The sequence below is a fragment of the Anomaloglossus baeobatrachus genome, chromosome 2 (assembly GCF_048569485.1).
Source record: "Anomaloglossus baeobatrachus isolate aAnoBae1 chromosome 2, aAnoBae1.hap1, whole genome shotgun sequence".
In the NCBI taxonomy this organism is placed as follows: domain Eukaryota; kingdom Metazoa; phylum Chordata; class Amphibia; order Anura; family Aromobatidae; genus Anomaloglossus; species Anomaloglossus baeobatrachus.
In genome coordinates, this window is record NC_134354.1 from 427,754,248 (window position 1) to 427,776,751 (window position 22,504).

Genomic DNA, 22,504 nt, shown 5'->3' on the forward strand with positions numbered 1-22,504 from the left:
AGGATTTTTCGGTGTCTTTATGTTTTATTTACTTTCACTACAGTTTAGTGATGAGGGGGTGTCTCATACACACCTGCCATCACTAAGCTAGGACTTAGTGGCAGCTATGGGCTGCTGCTATTAACTCCTTAGCGGGATGAGCTGGGTACCAGTCCTGGGACTGTTGTATCTAATGGATGCGGCATTACCAGGCGGCTGCTGGCTGATATTGTTAGGCTGGGGGGCTTCCCATAACGTGGGGCTCCCCATCCTAAGAATACCAGCCCTCAGCCGAGTGGCTTTACCTTGGCTGGTATCAAAATTGGGGGGACTACATGCCGTTTTTTAAAATTTATTTTACTGCAAGGTATAGACCCACCCACCGGCGGCTGTGATTGGTTGCAGTGAGACAGCTGTCACTCAGCGTGGGGGCTCGTCTGACTGCAAACAACCATAGGCGCCGGTGGGCGGGGAAAGCAGTGAATACGATATGGAATAATGAGCGACTGGCATTTTCAGAAACTGTGCAACGCCGCGTCGGTGATCGGTGAGTATGAGAGAGGATGTCAGAGGGAAAGACCGACAGAGAGAGAGAGAGAGATCGACATCAACAGAGAGAGAGATTTTCTAACCAGAAAGGAATTTACACATCTGAGCATGCTCTGTTGCTAAAAGACAGAAATGTTGCCGGAATCCGTCATTTGATGGATTGGACAGATTCAGGCGCCCATAGGCTTCCATTATAACAAACAACTGACGCCGACGGAATCCTACACACTGCGTTTTTTCGATGCTACAAAATAAATTACGTTTTGCGTTGCTTCCGCCCGGCGGTCAGTCATTCCATGACCGATCAGTCGCATAGCGGATGCAACTCAGAGCCATCAGTTGCAATCCATCGTTAATACAAGTCTATGGGTAAAAAACTGAATCCTGCAAATTATTTTGCAGGATTCATTTGTTTCTCTAAGCGACAGATTGTGACTGATGGAAAAAGACTGAAGTGTGAAAGCAGCCTAACCGTAACAAAGTTGTTTTTCTTCATAATGTCACTTGCAGCCCCGTCTCCCCTTGTGGAAACGCAAAATCAGGAAGTAAAATTTTTCATGCTGGCTCATAACTTCTTAGGCTGAGTTCACATGTCCAGTAATGATCTGTTAGAACGGATCCTGCAGCGATCCATTGGCAAAAAAGTTCTACAAACACGACTTTTTTTTTTTTTGTCCGTTAAATTGCCAGCCGGATCTGTTTTTTTTTTTTTTTTTTTTTTAATGTGACGCCGCAGGGCAGTGGGATACTCTGTCCCAGGTGTGTGGTGAACAGGCGAGTCGTGGGCGTGGCCAATGTCTGGTTCTGTGACCCCCGGGGGTCGATCCGAAAAAGTGGAAAAATTAAAAGTAAAACAAATACGTTTTTGACTACACCACTTGTGGGTTGCGGTTATTTTGTAGAAGCTTCCGCTGCGTGATCTTCCTGGGGTGGGTAGTATAATGCAGCTCAGGTGTACTGGCCCTCCGCCAGTAGGGCTAAGCCCCGGAAGAGGATGATGGTGGTTGTAGTGTGCAGTGTGAGCTAAGCTAATGATGCACCAATGTAGAAAGGATTCAAGCCACACAGGAACAGCAGTTTAAACTTTTTTTTTTTTTTTTTTACTCCCTGTTCGGGTACCGCCACCTGGGTGGTGCTGGTTTTCAGGTGTTCCCTCACCCTTTGTTCCCAGTGCCAGTTAGTGACCTGGTGAGCTGTCCTCCGTGCACACTTTGGTTTTTGGTGGGTCCCCATGGCCTAAAGCTTCCTGGGATCCCCTCCGTTTCAGTCTTTACCCGTATAGCAGGCAGCCTGGACAATTTAATTGCCTGGACTCCTGTCCTTGTCCCCAGGTCCCTTCCTTGCTGCTTTGCTCCGGACTCTCAGGTTGGTGGGAGACCCTGATGATCCCCTCACCTGGCAGATTTAACAGGTAGCTTGAAGCGTACTCCTGTTCAAGGGTTCTGCTCCCCGCCTATGCTGGATGCTCTGAGTCCTTGTCCCGCACTCTGGCAACCCTGGGTTCCTTAAGCACTGGTTCCTTACTTCACAGCAACTCTCCTCCTTTTTAGCTCCAGTTCTTTCTTCAGGTTTTTGGGGTTTTTTTAAACTTCTTTTTATTATGTTTATCAAAAAAAAACTTGTAACATGCAATATTTATGTCAACAATAATAATGGTAAGTTTTTGTAAATGAATTTCTATCATCAGAACAAAACCCCAATACCCTCCCTCCCCCCTCCCTCTCTGCGTGCGTCCTCTAACTTATGTTGTCCGTTATTATGGAATTGGGTTACGTCCACTTATATTTTCCAATAAATACCACGATGTGTGTTCAAACTGGGATCTAAGTCTGGTTCTAATGACATCCGGCAATGTGGGTATGAATCTGGACCATGTATCAAAAAATTATTTTGTCAACTTTTCCTTATCTGAGAGAGCGTCCAGCCAGTCCATCTTGAACACAAACATAACCTTAGTTTGAATAAGTGATAATGATGGGGGTTCCGGACTAAGCCACTTATGTAATATACTCTTCCTGGTAGCCGAGGCCCATATAATAAGAGCTGCTTTAATATGTCTTGGTAGTTTTAGTTAGTCTTCTTCCAGAATATTAAAAATAGCCCATTGTGGTGTCAGTGGGAATTTAATGTTTGGATTGTAGAACTGAATGGACGCTCCCCCAGACCACCCTAATCTGCGCACATTCCCAACGGTGATGAAATAAGTCTGTCTTCTCTTTGCCACATTTGGAACAATTGTAATTTGCTCTTGAGTTTTATTTTTGACTGAATATAGGGGGTGATGTAGGCCCTATAGAAAATCATTAATGCCATATCTGTGTAACTAATAGCTGATATAAATTTTCTTTGAATCAGTGTGGCCTTTAAAAAGTCCTCAGTTTCATATTCCGGTATGACCTCCCTCCCATTTTGAGGGTCCTCCGACTCTCGTCTCCCACGACCAATGGGGTCTTAATCTCGCATATATATGGCTTGTTGAGAAAACCTGTGTCTTAGCTTGTTTCAAGAATTTGTCTAGTTCTGACCCTCGCTCGGATCTTGGTTTACTAGCTATGCATTTCTGTGCAAAGCTGCGAGCTTGGAGAAACAAAAAAAAGGTTTCCAGCAAAAGCTTGGAAGTGTTGTGATAGTATTTCATATGGAAGTATTGAATATCCAGAATCCATTAGGTCCGCCACAAAGACACACCCCTGTCTTGCTAGTATGTCGTATTGTATTGGGGTCCTGCCCCTAAGAAATCTCGGGTTCCCTACAAAGGGCTGGAATGGTGTGTTACAGGCGCTAGCCCCACATAATTTCCGTATCCAACTCCATGTTTGAACCGTCTGCCATATTGTTGGAAGCTCCCTAATCCCATTCGGAACTTCATCACCCTTCAAATTCACCAAAGCTGTTAGTGAAGGTGGGGGTATAATTGTCGTTCTAATTGAACGTTGGAAAAAAGGGAATTCCCCCTAATCCAGTCCAAGATGTAACGGAAATTTGCAGCAAGGTTGTATTTACTCAAATCTGGCATATTGATGCCCCCCTCCTCCTTAGGTAACTGTAGTTTTGTTAGACTTATGCATCTACATCCCTTATGCCCCCAACTAAATTTGCGGAATGTGGTGTTTAAAAGTTTTGCATCAGTTTTATGTAGCAAAAGGGGTAAAGTTTGAAATGGTTATAATATTTTAGGAAAGGCTACAATTTTTATTAGGTGGCATTTGCCTGAAAATGAGATGGTTAGATGTTTCCAAGATTGTATTAGCTGTATAAAGGATGTAATCAGGGATTTATAGTTGATCTTAGGCTGGTTTCACACTACGTCTTTTTAACATCCGTTGAAAACGTTATTTTAGCGGAAGTACGGATCCTGCTTTTACAGCAAAAAAAGCATGCAAACGCATGTCTTATTTTGCAGGATCCTGCACTGGATGTTTAGGGGCGGGCATTGGAGTCATGTGATCGGGAGTGAGGGGAACTAGACTGGGAGCCGGCTTCTGACAGCTGCAGACGCTCGTAACCAAGGTAAACATCGGCCTTGGATACCCGATATTTATCTTGGTTACGAGTGTCTGCAGCTGCTAGGAGCAGGGCTGCCTGCACACGTAACCAAGGTAAACATCGGCCTTGGATACCCGATATTTATCTTGGTTACGAGTGTCTGCAGCTGCTAGGAGCAGGGCTGCCTGCACACGTTACCAACGTAAACATCGGGTAACTAAGAGAAGTGGTTACGCGATATTTACCTTGGTTACGAGTGTCCGCAGCTCTCAGGTGGGAGAGAGAGGAAGGGGGAGGAAGGGGGAAAGAAAGAGATAGAGAGAGAGGGTGAGGGAGGGAGGAGGAGAGAGAGACAGATCACGCGAGACTTGTTCTGGGCATGCTCAGTACAAAAGCAGGATCCTGTCTATCAGCACGCCAGCGTTCACCTGCGTTTGCGTGCTGTTTAGTCAGGATCCGGTGACTTGCAGTATTTTGACGCAGCTCAAAAACGCTACAAGTAGCGTTTTTGAAACATGTTAAAAAACTGCAAGTCACTGGATCCTCACTATAACGCACGCAAACGCAGGTGAACGGATGTTAACGCGAGTCCATTGCAAATGCATTGAAATGAAAACGCATTTGCACTGGATCCGTACTTCCGCTAAAATAACGTTTTCAACGGATGTTAAAAAGACGTAGTGTGAAACCAGCCTTATATAGTGTTGAAGGATCCGCCGGCAACTGAATGCCTAAGTATCTTATTGAGTTTGTGCTCCATTTGAAAGGGAATTAAGAACTATCATTCCTTCCAGATTTGAGAAGTGCCAGCGCCTCTGATTTACTATAATTAATTTTAAACCCAGTGGTCTCTCCAAATTCTTTTAGTGTATTCATTATTCCCGGTATTGCTTGCATAGGATTAGCTATGAATAACAGTATATCATCCGCAAAAGCCAGGATCTTTACTGATGTTAATCCTACCTGTGATCCTTGAAATTATAGATTTTGCAGGGCTCTCAACAAGGGATCTAGAGCTAGATTAAAGAGCAGAGGTGACAACGGACACCCCTGCCTTGTCCCTCTTTGAATTTCGAAAGGCCTCGAAGATGCACTATTTATTGACATTTTAGACGTAGGATCTTTATAAATCATTCTGGTTCCTTCACAGAACCAAGGACCGAACGGTCTACAGCTCAGAAGGTTATGCAGATAATCCCATGAGACTCTATCAAAAGTTTTGTCTGCATCTAGGCTTACTATTAGTTGTTTGGTATGTCTATGAAGTCTGCCATACGATATTACTCTTATCGCCGTTCTGATGTTATATGTGACAGACATGCCATGTACAAATCCTGTCTGACGGGAGTATGAGGTCCGGGATTATCTGCTGCAACCTAGTTACCAGAAGTTTGGTGAAAATTTTGAAATCCGAATTTAGGAGAGATATAGGTCTATAACCTTCCACCTGCAGAGGGTCGTTGCCTGGCTTAGGTAAAACTATAATACTTGCTTGATTAAATCCATCTGGTATTGTTTTGGATTGGACTATATTATTGAACATTGTGCATAGGTGTGGACTAATTAAGGGACACAGAATTTTATAGTATTCATTGCTGAATCCATCTGGACCCGGGGCTTTAGCTAATTTGAGGGTGACTATGGTTTGTATAATTTCCGGTATATGTATGGGATTGTTAAGTATAGTTCTTTGTTCTGTTGTTAATGTTGGGGCCAGTGTATCACCTAAAAAATTTGATCTTCCGTACCTTTCTCCCGACTGTGCCCTGTATAGAGAGCTAAAGAAGGCTCTAAATTCCTCCGATATCTCCCCATCCTTTGACACTATTATGCCATCCTTTTTTTTTTTTTATTCTGTGAATTCTGGTGGTCGCTCTAAAGGGTTTTGTAAGGGAAGCTAATAACCTGCCCGGTTTCTTACCCCATCTAAAGTATCTGTGTATTTGGTAGTCGAAGTTATAAAGTGCAGTTTCGTGAGCCAAGGTGTCCGCTGCTTCTTTTGCTTCTATAAATCTTTTGTTGCAGGGGTATTGTTTTTTCTTCAGGTTTTTAACACCTTTTCTCCTCACTTTCTCTCACGTCCTCCTCACTCCTAACTGACGTCCTCCTTCCTCTTAACTGACTTCAGTTCCCGCGCTCTGTTCAAGTCCAGCCTCTCCCACCTCCCGGGTTTCTAGCTTACCAATTGGATGAACCCTCTTCCAATAGGCGGCTTCCATCAGGCCCATCTCTAAACTGTCTCAAGGCAGAGAAAAGGGTTTGTGTGTTGTCACCGGCACTGGTATTCCAGGGTTTGGGTTGTCCACAGGTTACATATTTTGTGGCACCTGATACCTCAGGGGTGCTACATTAACATGGGAGTCGGAGAATGGATCCGTTACAGGATTGCTATTTAGCAATCAGTTTTGCTTTTTTTTTTACACCTGTAAAGGATCCATTTTTTTTTCTTACTGGATTAATTTCAAATGGAAGATAAATAGCAATCTGTTAACGCATCCGTTCTCCATAGACTCCAATGTTAAAAAACAACAACAAAAAAAAAAACCCGGATCCGGCAGACGTCATTTATCCAACGGATCTCTGCAGGATCCGTCCTAACGGATTACTGGATATGTGAACTCACCCTAACAATTGCAACATCCTGATTTATATATATAATTGTCAGAAGTGGCTTAATTTTCACCAAAGTTTGGTGTACACTATCCCTGCCTCTCCATATTTTATGAAATGTCACACAAATTTTAAGGAATTAGTAACTTTTTTTTTTTTTTTACATGTTACACATGATTGCAGCATAAATGTATTTAGGCCAATGCTTTTATTAAGATGGCTATGACCTGTGGGGAAAAAAAAACAAAAACTTTGAACCTCTTCTCTTTTGCAGGGCCCCAGAGATTCTAATGAGAAGTGGCCATAATCGTGCAGTGGATTGGTGGAGTTTGGGAGCCTTGATGTATGATATGCTAACTGGGGCTGTAAGTCTTGTTTGTTTTTTTTTTATATTTTAGCAGTTTTAGATATTTTAGCAGTTTTTTTTTTCCATGCAGTCTTCCAGCTGGTACTAATGCGGAACACCGTATTGCCTACTGATATACATTTAAGTCAATGTCGCAATGTAATTCTTGCATGATGCCATAGATGTGTCCACTGAATGGCTGAGGGTATACAAACCCAATGCAATGATTTCAGAATCTCCTATAGTCATATTTAAAAGCATGTTAGAGGGGGCGGCCTGTCAGAAGCAAAGATGGTCAAAGGTGTACTAGTCTGTGGAACAACTGCAGAAAAATGTTCAGCGTAAAATTGCACGGACTTTGAATATCCCACCATCTACAGTATAGAAATTCATCAAAAAATTCAGATATTCTGACGAAATCCATGTGTACAAGGGACAAACCTGACAGTTAATATTGCATTTTCGTGACCTATGGGGTCCTCATGTGACACTGCAAAAAAAAACAAAACATGTTCAGGAATATTTCCAGAAATCATTCTGTGAACACAGTTTGTCATGCAGTCCACAAATGCACATTAAAGGCAACCAATCACCAGGATATCCGTATATAAGCTAATGCCAGTGCTATACTGGCACTATCAGGCTGATTCTCTACATACCTGTAGGGGTCAGCTTGGATGTTTAGGCTTTGAAATCCAAAAAAAAAAAGGTAAAGTTTATAAAATTAGCTGCTCAGGAGAGTTAGTGTGTGTCAGTGATACTGTGAGGTGTCATGACGGCGGGCGCTATTGATCTGCAGGCGGGCTCGGAGGAGGGGGTGTCACGGCTCAAGAGGGTCAGTGTGCAGCAGTGGAGGCGGATGCCATTGATCTGCGGGCTGCTTTGAATCGCCGGTAGTTGACACAATGGACTTCAACAAAATGGCCGCGGAGGCCAATCTGCGCACGCGCTACCTCCTGCGCAGCCATTTTCTTGATGTCCATCGCGTCAACTACCGGCGATTCAGTGCGGCAAATAGCGCTCGCAGCCGCGACACCCAACGAGCCTCCAGTATCGCTGACCCTCCGCAGCCGTACACTTACCCTCTTGAGCCGCGACTCCTCCGAGCCCGCTGGCAGATCAATGGCACCCGCCGCCATGACACTCCACAAGCCCGCAGTATCGCCGACCCTCCACACAACTGACCTTTTGAGCAGCGACACCCCCTCCTCCGAGCCCACAGCATCGCTAACCCTAATGAGCTGCGACACCCTCTCCTCTGAGCCCACAGCATTACCTACCTTGCCTCCTGTGACCCTCCTGAGGCGCTCCACCACTGCTGTCCCCCCCATCCCCCCGTTGAACTAATATAAGAGGGTCTAGAATTTTAACAAACCTTCATTTCTTCAGCGCTCTATTGGGAGACCCAGACGATTGGGGTATAGCTACTGCCCTCTGGAGGCCACACAAAGCACTACACTAAAAGTGCAAGGCCCCTCCCTCTCTGGCTATACCCCCCCGTGGTATCACGGGTACTCCAGTTTTAGCTTTGTGTGCGAAGGAGGTCAGACATTCCATGCATAGCTCCACAGATTTTAGTCAGCAGTAGCTGCTGACTAGTTCGGATGGAAGAAAAGAGGACACATATAGTGTTCCCAGCATGCTCCCTTCTCACCCCTGGATGGTGTTGTAAGGTTGAGGTACCTATTGCTGGTACAGGGCTGGAGCCTGACATGCTGTTTTTCCTTCCACATCCCCTTGGGGGTTCTGTGGAAGTGGGATCCTGCCGGCCTCAAAGCTCTGTCGCCGGGCTCCATCCACAGACCCATCAGAACCTGATGGATACGGAGCAGGAGTACCATCAGGGACCGGGCCCTGCATCATACAGGTACTCTGTGTCCCCGGCAGGCACAGACACACTCCGGGCTGGCTGGGTGTTGTAGTGCGCCGGGGACCGTACACTGAGCTGGTGTTCCTACAGTCATCTGGGGGACTTTGTGTTCTGGGAACGCAGCGCCGACCCTCACTGGACCGGGCGGCGCTGCTGTGACTTGTGGTGCGCCGGGGATACGCCGACCGCGCTTTTACGGCGGCGGCGTTTATAACTCTAGTCCCCGGCTTTTGGGCCTAGGACGCCGGCAGCTCCGATCGTTCCCGCCCCCACCCTGTCAATCAGGGTAGGGGAGAGACGCTGTTTCACGGCAGCGAGGAGGGCTGGAGCCTGATTTACATGCTCCAGCCCTCACACTAGGCACAGAGGGAGCAGGCTTCCCGCTCTTGGTCAGGAACGCCCAGGGCCCGCCCCCCTTCTTCCCTCAGGACGCCGGCAGCCATTACATGCATGGCTGGCTGGAAGAAGGACGCAAGGCTCTGGGAGACCTAGACTGAGGGGCTTTGGAAGACCACACACCCGCTCTTTAGCGGGCGGTAAGCGGCTTTTCAGCTGGCCCCTCTAGTGCCTCAGTGTATGTTAGTGTATTGTGTCACTGGACATAGAGATTTATTGATTTCTTGCACTGTGAGGTCGCTTCCTGGCTGAATACCCCAGATCGCTCTGAGGAGGCAGCAACATGTCATCCACAAGACGCAAAGCTGCCAAGGCTAGGGCTGTGTGCACTGTGTGTGCTGCTTGTGGGACTGCTCTACCAGCAGGTTCCAAAGACCCCCATTGTGTGCAATGCTCAGATCCGGTGCTGCTTCGCCAGCCGGAGTCAGGAGAGATAGTGACCCAGGCTGAGACGCCTGTAAGTCCTGCCCCGGTGTCAGGGTCAGACTTTGCAGTTTTTGCGGTTAATATGTCGGTGACTATGGCAAAAATCCTGGAAACTTTGCAATCCATGCCTGGGGCTCAGTCTATGGACACGGCGAGGTCTATGTCCTCTAACCCTCCGCAGTTGGATTTAATCCAGACTGCAAGGGGGTCCCCGGCCTCTCAGGATGAGTATGATGACTCAGATGATTGCCCCAGCCACCCCAAGCGGGCTCGCTGGGAAAGACCCTCAACGTCATCACACTGCTCAGGGTCTCAGCGCAATCAGTCTCCCTGTGATGTGTCTGAAGAGAGTGATCAGGAGTCTAATCCTGGAACCCCTCTCAATCTGGATACCCCGGATGGGGACGCCATGGTAAACGAGCTTATCTCAGCCATCAATAGGCTGTTAGATATTTCTCCCCCAACCCCTTCAGCAGAAGAGGCAGCGGCAGAGCAGGAGAAATTTCGTTTCCTCTATCCCAAGCGTAAATTAAGTGCTCTGTTGGATCACTCTGACTTCAGAGAATCAATCCAGAAACACGATGCTCATCCAGAAAAGCGTTTCTCTAAACGTTCTAAGGATACACGTTATCCTTTCCCCCCTGAGGTGGTCAAGCGCTGGACCCAGTGTCCAAAGGTGGATCCCCCGATTTCCAAACTTGCAGCTAGATCCATAGTTGCAGTGGAGGATGGCGCTTCACTTAAGGATGCCAATGACAGACAGATGGACCTTTGGTTAAAATCTGTCTATGAAGCTATCGGCGCGTCGTTTGCTCCAGCATTCGCAGCCGTATGGGCGCTACAAGCTATTTCAGCTGGTTTAGCGAAAGTGGATGCTATCTTACATCCAGCGGTGCCGCAAGTGGCGTCCCTTACCTCGCAGATGTCCGCGTTTGCGTCTTACGCTATCAATGCGGTCCTAGAATCTACCAGCCGCACCTCAATGGCGTCTGCCAATTCGGTAGTTTTGCGCAGGGCATTGTGGTTAAAGGACTGGAAAGCAGATGCTGGTTCCAAAAAATGTTTAACCAGCTTGCCTTTGTCTAGAGAAAGACTGTTTGGCGAGCCATTGGCTGACATCATTAAACAGTCCAAGGGTAAAGACTCCTCTTTACCCCAGCCCAGATCAAGCAAACCTCAGCAGAGAAAGTGGCAGCAGAAGTTTCAGTCCTTTCGAGGTTCGGGCAAAACACAATTCTCCTCGTCCAAAGGGACTCAGAGGACGCAAAGAAACTCAGATTCCTGGAGGGCTCATTCACGCCCCAAGAAAGCAAATGGAGGAACCGCTTCCAAAGCGGCTACCTCATGACTTCCAGTCCCCTCCCTCCGCATCTCCGGTCGGGGGCAGGCTCTCCCGCTTTTACGACACTTGGATGTCACAGGTCAAAGACCGGTGGGTGACGGACATTTTGTCGCGCGGGTACAGAATCGAGTTCAGTTCTCGTCCTCCAGCTCGGTTCTTCAGAACCTCCCCACACCCAGACCGTGTAGATGTCCTGCGGCAGGCGGTGGACTCCCTAAGAGCGGAGGGAGTAGTGGTTCCTGTACCGTTTCAGGAACAAGGGAGAGGGTTTTACTCCAATCTCTTTGTGGTGCCAAAAAAGGACGGCTCATTCCGTCCTGTTCTGGACCTAAAACTGCTCAACAAACATGTGCACGCCAGGAGGTTCCGGATGGAAACCCTCCGTTCTGTCATTGCCTCAATGTCTCAAGGAGACTTCCTTGCCTCAATAGACATCAAGGATGCTTATCTCCACGTGCCAATTGCTACAGAACATCAACGTTTTCTACGTTTTGTGATAGGAGACGACCATTTTCAGTTCGTAGCTCTGCCATTTGGTCTGGCGACAGCCCCACGGGTCTTCACCAAGGTCATGGCGGCGGTGGTAGCAGTCTTGCACTCTCAGGGACACTCGGTGATCCCTTACCTAGACGATCTACTTGTCAAGGCACCCTCTCAAGAGGCATGCCAACTCAGTCTACAGGCTACGCTGGAGACTCTCCAGACTTTTGGATGGATCATCAACTTTCCAAAGTCAAATCTGTCACCGACACAGTCACTAACGTATCTTGGCATGGAGTTTCATACTCGAGCAGCGAGAGTGAAGCTTCCGCTAAACAAGCAGCGGTCCCTACAGACAGGGGTGCAATCGCTCCTTCAGGGCCAGTCGCACCCCTTACGGCGCCTCATGCACTTCCTAGGGAAGATGGTGGCAGCCATGGAAGCAGTTCCCTTTGCGCAGTTCCATCTGCGTCCACTTCAATGGGACATTCTCCGCCAATGGGACGGGAAGACGACTTCCCTAGACAGGAAAGTCTCTCTTTCCCAGACGGCCAAGGACTCTCTGCAATGGTGGCTCCTTCCCACCTCATTGTCTCAGGGAAGATCCTTCCTGCCCCCATCCTGGGCAGTAGTCACGACAGATGCGAGCCTGTCGGGGTGGGGAGCAGTGTTTCTACACCACAGGGCTCAGGGGACGTGGACTCAGCAGGAGTCCACCCTTCAGATCAATGTTCTGGAAATCAGGGCAGTGTATCTTGCCCTACTGGCCTTCCAACAGTGGCTGGAAGGAAAGCAGATCCGAATCCAATCGGACAACTCCACAGCGGTGGCATACATCAACCACCAAGGAGGGACGCGCAGCCGGCAAGCCTTTCAGGAAGTCCGGCGCATTCTGAATTGGGTGGAGGACACAGCATCCACCATATCCGCGGTTCACATCCCGGGCGTAGAAAACTGGGAAGCAGACTTCCTCAGTCGCCAGGGCATGGACGCAGGGGAATGGTCCCTTCACCCGGACGTGTTTCAGGAAATCTGTCGCCGATGGGGAGTGCCGGACGTCGACCTAATGGCGTCTCGGCACAACAACAAGGTCCCGGCATTCATGGCGCGGTCGCGAGATCAAAGAGCGCTGGCGGCAGACGCCTTGGTGCAAGATTGGTCGCACTTCCGCCTCCCATATGTATTCCCGCCTCTGGCACTCTTGCCCAGAGTACTACGCAAGATCAGATCCGATTGCAGCCGCATCATACTCGTCGCCCCAGACTGGCCGAGGAGATCGTGGTATCCGGATCTGTGGCATCTCACGGTCGGCCGACCGTGGTCGCTTCCAGACCGTCCAGACCTGCTGTCTCAAGGGCCGTTTTTCCATCAGAATTCTGCGGCCCTGAACCTGACTGTGTGGCCATTGAGTCCTGGATCCTATCGTCAACAGGATTATCCCAGGGAGTGGTAGCCACAATGAGACAAGCTAGGAAGTCAACTTCTGCTAAGATCTACCACAGAACGTGGAAGATTTTCTTAACCTGGTGCTCTGCTCAGGGAGTGTCTCCCTGGCCATTTGCATTGCCCACTTTTCTATCTTTCCTGCAATCAGGGTTGGAAAAGGGCTTGTCGCTCGGCTCCCTTAAAGGGCAAGTCTCGGCACTATCCGTGTTTTTTCAGAAGCGTCTAGCACGTCTTCCTAAGGTGCGCACGTTCCTGCAGGGGGTCTGTCATATTGTGCCCCCGTACAAGCGGCCGTTGGATCCATGGGATCTGAACAGAGTACTAGTGGCTCTCCAGAAGCCGCCCTTCGAGCCTCTCAAAGAAGTTTCTCTTTCTCGCCTGTCACAGAAAGTGGCGTTTCTTGTTGCGATCACATCGCTTCGGCGAGTGTCTGAGCTGGCTGCTCTGTCATCCAAGGCTCCCTTCTTGGTGTTCCACCAGGACAAGGTTGTGCTGCGCCCCATTCCGGAGTTTCTCCCTAAGGTCGTATCCTCGTTTCATCTTAATCAGGATATATCATTGCCTTCCTTTTATCCTCATCCGGTTCACCGGTATGAAAGGGACTTGCGTTTGCTAGATCTGGTGAGAGCACTCAGGATCTACATTTCCCGCACGGCGCCCATGCGCCGTTCCGATGCACTTTTTGTCCTTGTCGCCGGTCCGCGCAAGGGGTTGCAGGCTTCTAAAGCCACCTTGGCTCGATGGATCAAAGAACCAATTATAGAGGCCTACCGTTCTGCTGGGCTTCCGGTTCCTTCAGGGCTAAAAGCCCACTCAACCAGAGCCGTAGGTGCGTCCTGGGCATTACGGCACCAGGCTTCGGCTCAACAGGTGTGTCAGGCGGCTACCTGGTCGAGTCTGCACACGTTCACCAAGCATTATCAGGTGCATACCTATGCTTCGGCGGATGCCAGCTTAGGTAGAAGAGTCCTGCAGGCGGCAGTGACATCCCCGTAGGGGGGGGCTGTTTTGCAGCTCTAACATGAGGTATTTCTTTACCCACCCAGGGACAGCTTTTGGACGTCCCAATCGTCTGGGTCTCCCAATAGAGCGCTGAAGAAGAAGGGAATTTTGTTACTTACCGTAAATTCCTTTTCTTCTAGCTCTTATTGGGAGACCCAGCACCCGCCCTGTTGTCCTTCGGGATTGTTTTTTGCTGTTTGCGGGTACACATGTTGTTCATGTTGAACGGTTTTTCAGTTCTCCGATGTTACTCGGAGTTAATTTGTTTAAACCAGTTGTTGGCTTCCTCCTTCTTGCTTTGGCACTAAAACTGGAGTACCCGTGATACCACGGGGGGGTATAGCCAGAGAGGGAGGGGCCTTGCACTTTTAGTGTAGTGCTTTGTGTGGCCTCCAGAGGGCAGTAGCTATACCCCAATCGTCTGGGTCTCCCAATAAGAGCTAGAAGAAAAGGAATTTACGGTAAGTAACAAAATTCCCTTCTTTAACAGTAAAAATAATTTTTCTATTTTCCTCCTTCAAATTTGGGGTGCGTCTTATAAAACAAAAAAATACGGTAGTTTGGGGCTACACAGAAGAGGACATCAAAAACAGGCAAGAAGAAAGAGCAGAAGTCCAAAAATTACATATTGCATATAGCAGAACTTTGATTAAAAATAAAGCACAGGGAGTTGGATAATAAAGATAAAATTGCAACCTAACCAGCAGGAGAAGACGTATAGTGTGTATCTGAAAAAAAAAACAAACTACCTTCTCTCCCCTATGGGGTGGTTATTTGTCCTTTCTCATTCTCGGGTCTGCTACCAGAGACCTGGGAGTTTGAGGGTTCTGCGCCGGATCCTAGTTGTTCCCAGCATTGCGCTTTTCTGGACAGAGAACTCAGATGTTGCTCCTGGAATCTGTTACAGCCATTTTCTCTGATGCCTCATTGGGGGACACAGGACAATGGGTGTTATGCTGCCTATCCATAGGAGGACACTAAGTAGATGCAAAAGCATAGCTCCTCCTCTGCAGTAGCTTAGTGTCTGTAGGAGACACGTCTTTCAAGGTTTTGTTATTTTTTGAGGGCGACAGTTTCCTTTTGGGACCGATTTCCCAATACCATCAACGGGCGGGAACGCGGAGTGCTGCCTCCACGTACCCCCTCCTGCGACGCTGGATCCTGCTGTTTGCAGAAATCTGCACAGATAATTTACTGGTGGTGGGGGGAGGACCCACAGCTCAGGAACTCACACTGTTTGTTTGCTTTGTTTTTTTGCTCTAGCTCCATGCTCTGATTGCAGTAAAGCTGGCAGAGATAATCCAGTGACAACCTGTGTGCTGACTGGAGGGAGGGGGAGAAAAACTGTCACAGAAGCTCCCTTCCCGCCGTTTTTTGCTACCGACAGCAGGGGGGCACCCTGACTTCTTTTTGGCGCTCTTTTAGCGCTAAGCCCCGCCCCCTGCTGGCCGAGATAAGCTCCACAGAACTTACTCCTTCCTGAGGACCATAGACTCTGCTGCCTGCGCAGCGTTTGCCGCCTCACATACCATAGCCATCCGTAGAGCTCTCTGGCTCCGACAATGACGAGCGGACTCTGCCTCCAAGAAGTCTCTCACGGGCCTTCCCTTTTCTCGAGACCGATTGTTTGGGGAACATCTGGACAAGCTCATTTCTGACGCCACGGGAGGAAAGAGTACCTCCCTCCCCCAGCTGAAGTCCAGGACGACCTTCACCAGACGTCCACAGTCCTCGTTCCGCTCCTTTCGGAACTCATTTGGTTGGTCGACATCCCGTGCTGTCCCCGCCACCAGCCACGGACTACGCAGGGACCGACCTTCTCAGCTCTCCCCGAAACCCACTTCGTCATGGCAGCCTAGACCGAAACAGTCCAGGACTAGGGAGACTTGTCCACGACGTTTTCCCCTTTCATGACTCCTTCGCCCCCCCCCCCCCCCCGGAAGACACACTCATTGTAGGAGGTCGACTGCTGCTCTTTCATCACATCTGGGCTGCCGCCTCAGACGACAAATGGGTGCGAGATCTTGTGTCTTCCGGTTATCACATAGATTTTCGGACCCGACCCCCGAGTCGGTTCTTTCTCTCAAACCCCCCAAAGATTCGAAAACGACGCGAAGCTTTTTTTGTCAGCAATCCACTCGCTCCAAATAGCAGGAGTGATAATACCTGTCCCGGACGACGAGAAGTTCAGGGGTTTTTATTCCAACCTCTTTGTGGTCCCCAAAAAGGATGGGTCAGTTCGACCCATCCTGGACCTCAAACACCTAAACAAACATGTGCACGTATGGCGATTCAGAATGGAGTCCCTAAGGTCTGTTATTGCATCCATGGTCGAAGGGGAATTCCTCGCTTCCATAGACATCAAGGACACGTACCTGCAGATACCCATCGCCCCAGATCACCAAAAGTTCCTCCGCTTCGCAGTTCAGGACTCCCACTTTCAATTCGTAGTTCTACCCTTCGGCCTTGCCACCGCACCAAGGGTCTTCACCAAAGTCATGGCGGCCGCCATGAGCGTCATTCACACCAGGAGAGTAGTTGTTCTCCCTTACTTGGACGACCTCCTCATCAAGGCCCCCTCCTTCCGCGACTGCTAAACCAGCGTACAGATCACTGTGGACACCCTATCCCGCTTAGGGTGGCTAGTGAATCTAGACAAATCATCCCCGATCCCATCACGTTCCTGGGCATGTCCCTGGACACCCGTCGGGGCTTGATCTATCTCCCCCTGTACAAGGCGATCGCTCTTCAACGAGCGGTACGCTGCCTTCTACGTCCTCCGTCTCACTCCAATCGATTCAGCATGAAGGTGCTCGGCAGGATGGTGGCGGCTATGGATGCAGTACCCTTTGCTCAACTGCACCTCCGCCCACTGCAGCTAGCCCTTCTAGCGGCCTGGGACAAGAGCTCCTTCTCCCTGGACAGACATCTTCACCTGACGCCTTCAGTCAGGTACGCACTCCGCCGGTGGCTTCGGTCCTCATCCCTATCGAAGGGCAGATCCTTTCTCCCAGTGAACTGGCTGGTTCTGACCACGGACGCCAGCCTCCTAGGCTGGGGAGCAGTGTACCGGCACCACACTGCTCAAGGACGTTGGACGCCCCAGGAGTCTTCCCTACCCATAAACATCCTGGAAATCCGCGCAATCTTCCTCGTGTTCAGGGCGTTCTGCTAGCGGGTCATCAGATTCGAGTCCAATCGGACAATGCGACAGCTGTAGCCTATATCAATCGGCAGGGGGGCACCCGCAGCAAAGCTGCTTATCTCGAGGCCCACAAGATCCTCAGCTGGGCCGAATCGACGGGGTCAGTGATATCAGCGGTACACATACCGGGGGTAGAGAACTGGGCAGCAGACTTTCTAAGTCGCCAAGGCCTGGCCGCCGGAGAATGGTCTCTCCACCCAGAAGTTTCTCTACACATCTGCAGCAAAGGTGATCAAGCAATCAATCATTACACATCTGCACTCGCTGGGGCACACCAGACGTGGATCTAATGGCCTCAAGGTTGAACGCAAAGGTACCAGTGTTCATAGCCAGGTCACGCGACCCGCAGTTCATCGGCGCGGATGCTGTAGTCTGCTCCTGGCACAAATTCCGCCTGCCTTACATATTTCCACCTCTACCCCTGCTGCCGCGGGTAATCAGGAAGATCAAGGCAGAGGGAGTCCTGGTGATACTGATAGCACCGGACTGGCCCAGGCGCGCCTGGTACGCCAAATTAGTACAAATGCTCGCAGACGTACCGTGGCGCCTTCCAGACATGCCAGACTTGCTGACCCAAGGGCCCATTTCCCATCAGAACTCCAGAGCCCTGAAGCTGACGGCATGGCCATTGAGACCTGGGTATTAACAAGAGCGGGATTCTCCCCCGCGGTTATTTCCACCATGATCAGCGCCTGAAAGCCTGCTTCATCCCGCATTTACCACCGTACGTGGAAAATCTTCCTTTCATGGTGCAGGGAAACTAATGTCCAGCCTAATCCTCTGGCCATCCCTAGAATTCTCGACTTTCTACAGTCTGGCTTGCAAGCGGGGTTGGCTCTCAGTTCCCTTAAAGGGCAAGTCTCCGCGCTCTCAATCTTCTACCAATGCCGCCTGGCTCAAAAACCGCAAATCAAGACCTTCCTCCAGGGCGTTTCCCATGTAGTTCCCCCGTACAAATGGCCGCTAGACCCATGGGACCTCAATCTCGTTCTGGACGGTCTCCAGAGGTCTCCCTTTGAACCTCTCAAGGAATCCTCCCTTGCTCTTCTGTCCTGGAAGGTAACATTCCTGGTGGCAATTACGTACATCAGACGGGTTTCGGAGCTGGCAGCACTCTCTTGCCGCGAGCCTTTTCTGATCTTTCACCAGGACAAGGTGGTTCTACGCCCCCTTCCGGATTTTCTTCCAAAGGTTCCTACCCCGTTTCATTTGAACGAGGACATTGTTCTGCCTTCTTTTTTTCCACACCCAATTCATAGGGTGGAAAGGTCTCTGCATTCGTTAGACCTCGACAGAGCCCTCAGATATTACATATCCAGGACAGCCCCCTTTAGGAAAACGGACTCTTTGTTCGTCATTCCTGAGGGGCCTAAGAAGGGACAGGCCGCTTCAAAGGCGACTCTGGCTCGCTGGATTCGCTCTGCGATCCAGGAAGTTTACCGCTTGCAACTCAAGCCCATTCCTAGTGGGCTGCGGGCTCATTCCACGCGAGCAGTTGGCGCCTCGTGGGCCATTCGGCATCAGGCTTCAGTGGAACAGGTGTGTAAGGCTGCGACCTGGTCTAGCCTACGTACGTTTTCAAAGCATTACAGAGTCCATACCCAGGTTTCAGCTGAGGCAAATCTGGGTAGGAAAATTCTGCAAACTGCAGTAGAGCACCTCTCTCAGTAGGCGCTCCAGGCTGTCTGGGACTGGTTCCTAGTCCTTGGGTTGCGTTGTCTTTTTATTTTTCCCACCCATGGACTGCTTTAGGACGTCCCATGGTCCTGTGTCCCCCAATGAGGCGTCAGAGAAAAACTGATTTTTGTGTACTCTCTGTAAAATCGTTTTCTCTTATCCATCATTGGGGGACACAGCACCCTGTTGGGCCTTGGTTCTCTCAGCACCTTATTTGGTTATGACTCCTTTTTTCCCTCATGTTCCTCTGTTGAGAAGTTTTTACTGTTTTTTTTTTTTTCTCCTACTGCTTGTGTACTAAAACTGAGGTTGCCTGGCCCGGCCAGGGGGTGTATACTGCAGAGGAGGAGCTATGCTTTTGCATCTACTTAGCGTCCTCCTATGGATAGGCAGCATAACACCCATGGTCCATGGTCCTGTGTCCCCCATGGTCCTGTGTCCCCCAGTGATGGCTAAGAGAAAACGATTTTACGGTGAGTACACAAAAATCCGTTTTCGTTGTCGCTCCATTGGGAGACCCAGACAATTGGGTGTATAGCTTCTGCCTCCGGAGGCCACACAAAGTATTACACTTTAAAAAGTGTAACCCCTCCCCTCTGCCTATACACCCTCCCGTGGACCACGGGCTCCTCAGTTTTATGCTTTGTGTGGAAGGAGGCACACATCCACTCATGCATTCTCATGCACTTCCTGGGGAAGATGGTGGCAGCTATGGAGGCAGTGCCGTTCGCGCAATTCCATCTACGGCCACTCCAATGGGACATTCTTCGCAAATGGGACAAGAGTGCGGCTTCCCTCGACAAGAACATCTCTTTCCCTTGCAACCAAAACATCACTTCAGTGGTGGCTCCTACCCACATCTCTGTCTCGGGGAAAATCCTTCCTACCCCCAACCTGGGCTGTGGTCACCACGGACGCGAGCCTGTCAGGTTGGGGAGCGGTTTTTCTCCACCACAGAGCTCAAGGAACCTGGACTCCAATAGAATCGTCCCTTCAGATCAATATCCTGGAAATAAGGGCAGTATTTCTAGCCCTATTGGCTTTCCATCGGTGGCTGGAGGGCAGGCAGATCCGTATCCAGTCGGACAACGCCACTGCCGTCGCCTACATCAACCACCAAGGTGGCACTCGCAGTCGTCAAGCCTTCCAGGAAGTCCGGCGGATTCTGCAGTAGGTGGAAGCCACAGGCTCCACCATCTCCGCTGTTCACATCCCGGGCGTAGAAAACTGGGAAGCAGATTTTCTCAGTCGTCAGGGCATGGACGCGGGGGAATGGTCTCTGCACCCAGACGTGTTTCGAGAGATCTGCCGCCGCTGGGGAACGCCGGACGTCGATCTCATGGCGTCACGGCACAACAACAAGGTCCCGGCCTTCATGGCACGGTCTCAGGATCACAGAGCTCTGGCGGCGGACGCATTAGTCCAGGATTGGTCGCAGTTTCGACTGCCTTATGTGTTTCCCCCTCTGGCGATGCTGCCCAGAGTACTACGCAAGATCAGGTCCGACTGCCGTCGCGCCATTCTCGTCGCCCCAGACTGGCCGAGGCGGTCGTGGTATCCGGATCTGTGGCATCTCACGGTGGGTCAACCGTGGGCACTTCCAGACCGCCCAGACTTGCTGTCACAAGGCCCGTTTTTCCATCTGAATTCTGTGGCCCTCAACCTGACTGTGTGGCCATTGAGTCCTGGCTCCTAGCATCTTCAGGGTTATCTCAGGATGTCATTGCCACCATGAGACAAGCCAGGAAGCCAACGTCCGCCAAGATCTATTACAGGTCTTGGAAAATCTTCCTATCCTGGTGCGCTGATAACGGTTTTCCTACATGGCCGTTTGCCTTACCCACTTTTCTTTCATTCCTACAATCTGGAATGGACAAGGGTTTGTCCCTCGGCTCTCTCAAGGGCCAAGTATCGGCGCTCTCCGTGTTTTTTCAAAAGCGTCTAGCCAGGCTTCCGCAGGTCCGCACGTTCCTGCAGGGGGTCTGCCACATGGTCCCACCTTACAAACGTCCGTTGGAACCCTGGGATCTTAACAGGGTCCTGACGGCTCTTCAAAAACCACCTTTCGAGCCGCTGCGGGAGGTCTCTCTCTCACGTCTTTCACAGAAGGTGGCCTTCCTGGTGGCAGTCACATCACTTCGGAGAGTGTCTGAGCTTGCAGCGCTGTCATGCAAAGCCCCCTTCCTGGTTTTTCACCAGGATAAGGTGGTTCTGCGTCCTGTCCCGGAATTTCTCCCTAAGGTGGTATCCCCTTTTCATCTAAATCAGGATATCTCCTTGCCTTCCTTTTGCCCTAATCCAATTCACCAGTGTGAAAAGGATTTGCACTCTTTGGATCTAGTGAGAGCGCTCCGGTTCTACGTGTCTCGCACAGCGCCTCTGCGCCGTTCAGATGCGCTCTTTGTCCTTGTCGCTGGCCAGCGTAAGGGCTCTCAGGCCTCCAAGTCAACCTTGGCTCGGTGGATCAAGGAACCGATTCTCGAGGCCTACCGTACTTCCGGGCTTCCGCTCCCTTCAGGGCTGAAAGCCCATTCTACCAGAGCCGTAGGTGCGTCCTGGGCATTGCGGCACCGGGCTACGGCTCAGCAGGTGTGTTAGGCAGCTACGTGGTCTAGTCTGCACACTTTCACGAAACACTATCAAGTGCATACCTATGCTTTGGCAGACGCCAGTCTAGGTAGGCGAGTCCTTCAGGCGGCGGTTGCCCACCTGTAAGAGGGGGCAGTTTTCGGCTTTTTATTGAGGTATTCTTTTACCAACCCAGGGACTGCTCTTGGACGTCCCAATTGTCTGGGTCTCCCAATGGAGCGACAAAGAAAAAGGGAATTTTGTTTACTTACCGTAAATTCCTTTTCTTCTAGCTCCTATTGGGAGACCCAGCACCCGCCCCTGTGCCCTTTGGGCTAGTTGTTCTTTTGTGTACACATGATGTTCATGTTGAATTGTTCTTTTGGTTCATGGTCTTCAGTTCTCCGAACATCCTTCGGATTGAATTTACCCTAGACCAATTTATAAGTTTTCTCCTTTCTGCTTTTGCACCAAAACTGAGGAGCCCGTGGTCCACGGGAGGGTGTATAGGCAGAGGGGAGGGGTTACACTTTTTAAAGTGTAATACTTTGTGTGCCCTCCGGAGGCAGAAGCTATACACCCAATTGTCTGGGTCTCCCAATAGGAGCTAGAAGAAAAGGAATTTATGGTAAGTAAACAAAATTCCCTTTTTTTCCAACCTACGGGTCACTGTTCCAAGTGTTGCTATAGCCACTGGAATTATTGTTGTCTTCACCTTACACATGCTTTCCAGTTGTATATATAAACCCATAGGGAACAGTCATCTTCTGGAATGGTGCCAGTCCCGACGCGCACTTCGACAATGAGCTTTCGTCATCCCAATGTGAAGTCTCATTCCAACAGAGGAGAACTCTTCCCAATGAGTTTGCCACTACAATACTTACCTTGCACTGTTGTATGCCTATTTACGTCATCATTCATTCATTCATTCATGTAATATAAGTTGATTGCCGATGGACATGTATACTATACATCCTCTCGAGCTGGTTAGGTTTCCCTTTTTACTGTATTATGCATGTATCTGTGCTTAATTTTTAATCAGTAAAGATTTTCTATATACAATCTGTAATTTATGGGCTTATGACCTTATTTTTTCTTGCCTGTTTCTGTTGCTCTCACGAA

The 22,504-nt window shown here is 49.7% G+C and overlaps 1 protein-coding gene across 1 annotated transcript in view; it reads left to right on the plus strand.

Annotated features, from left to right (window-relative positions):
- The window catches only part of RPS6KB1 (ribosomal protein S6 kinase B1), a 176,001-nt gene that overhangs the window by 124,757 nt on the left and 28,740 nt on the right, over window positions 1-22,504 (plus strand). The window contains exon 9 of the mRNA XM_075336232.1: window positions 6,899-6,989. Within this exon, the coding sequence (XP_075192347.1) occupies window positions 6,899-6,989 (91 nt within the window). The remainder of the gene's footprint in view (window positions 1-6,898; window positions 6,990-22,504) is intronic.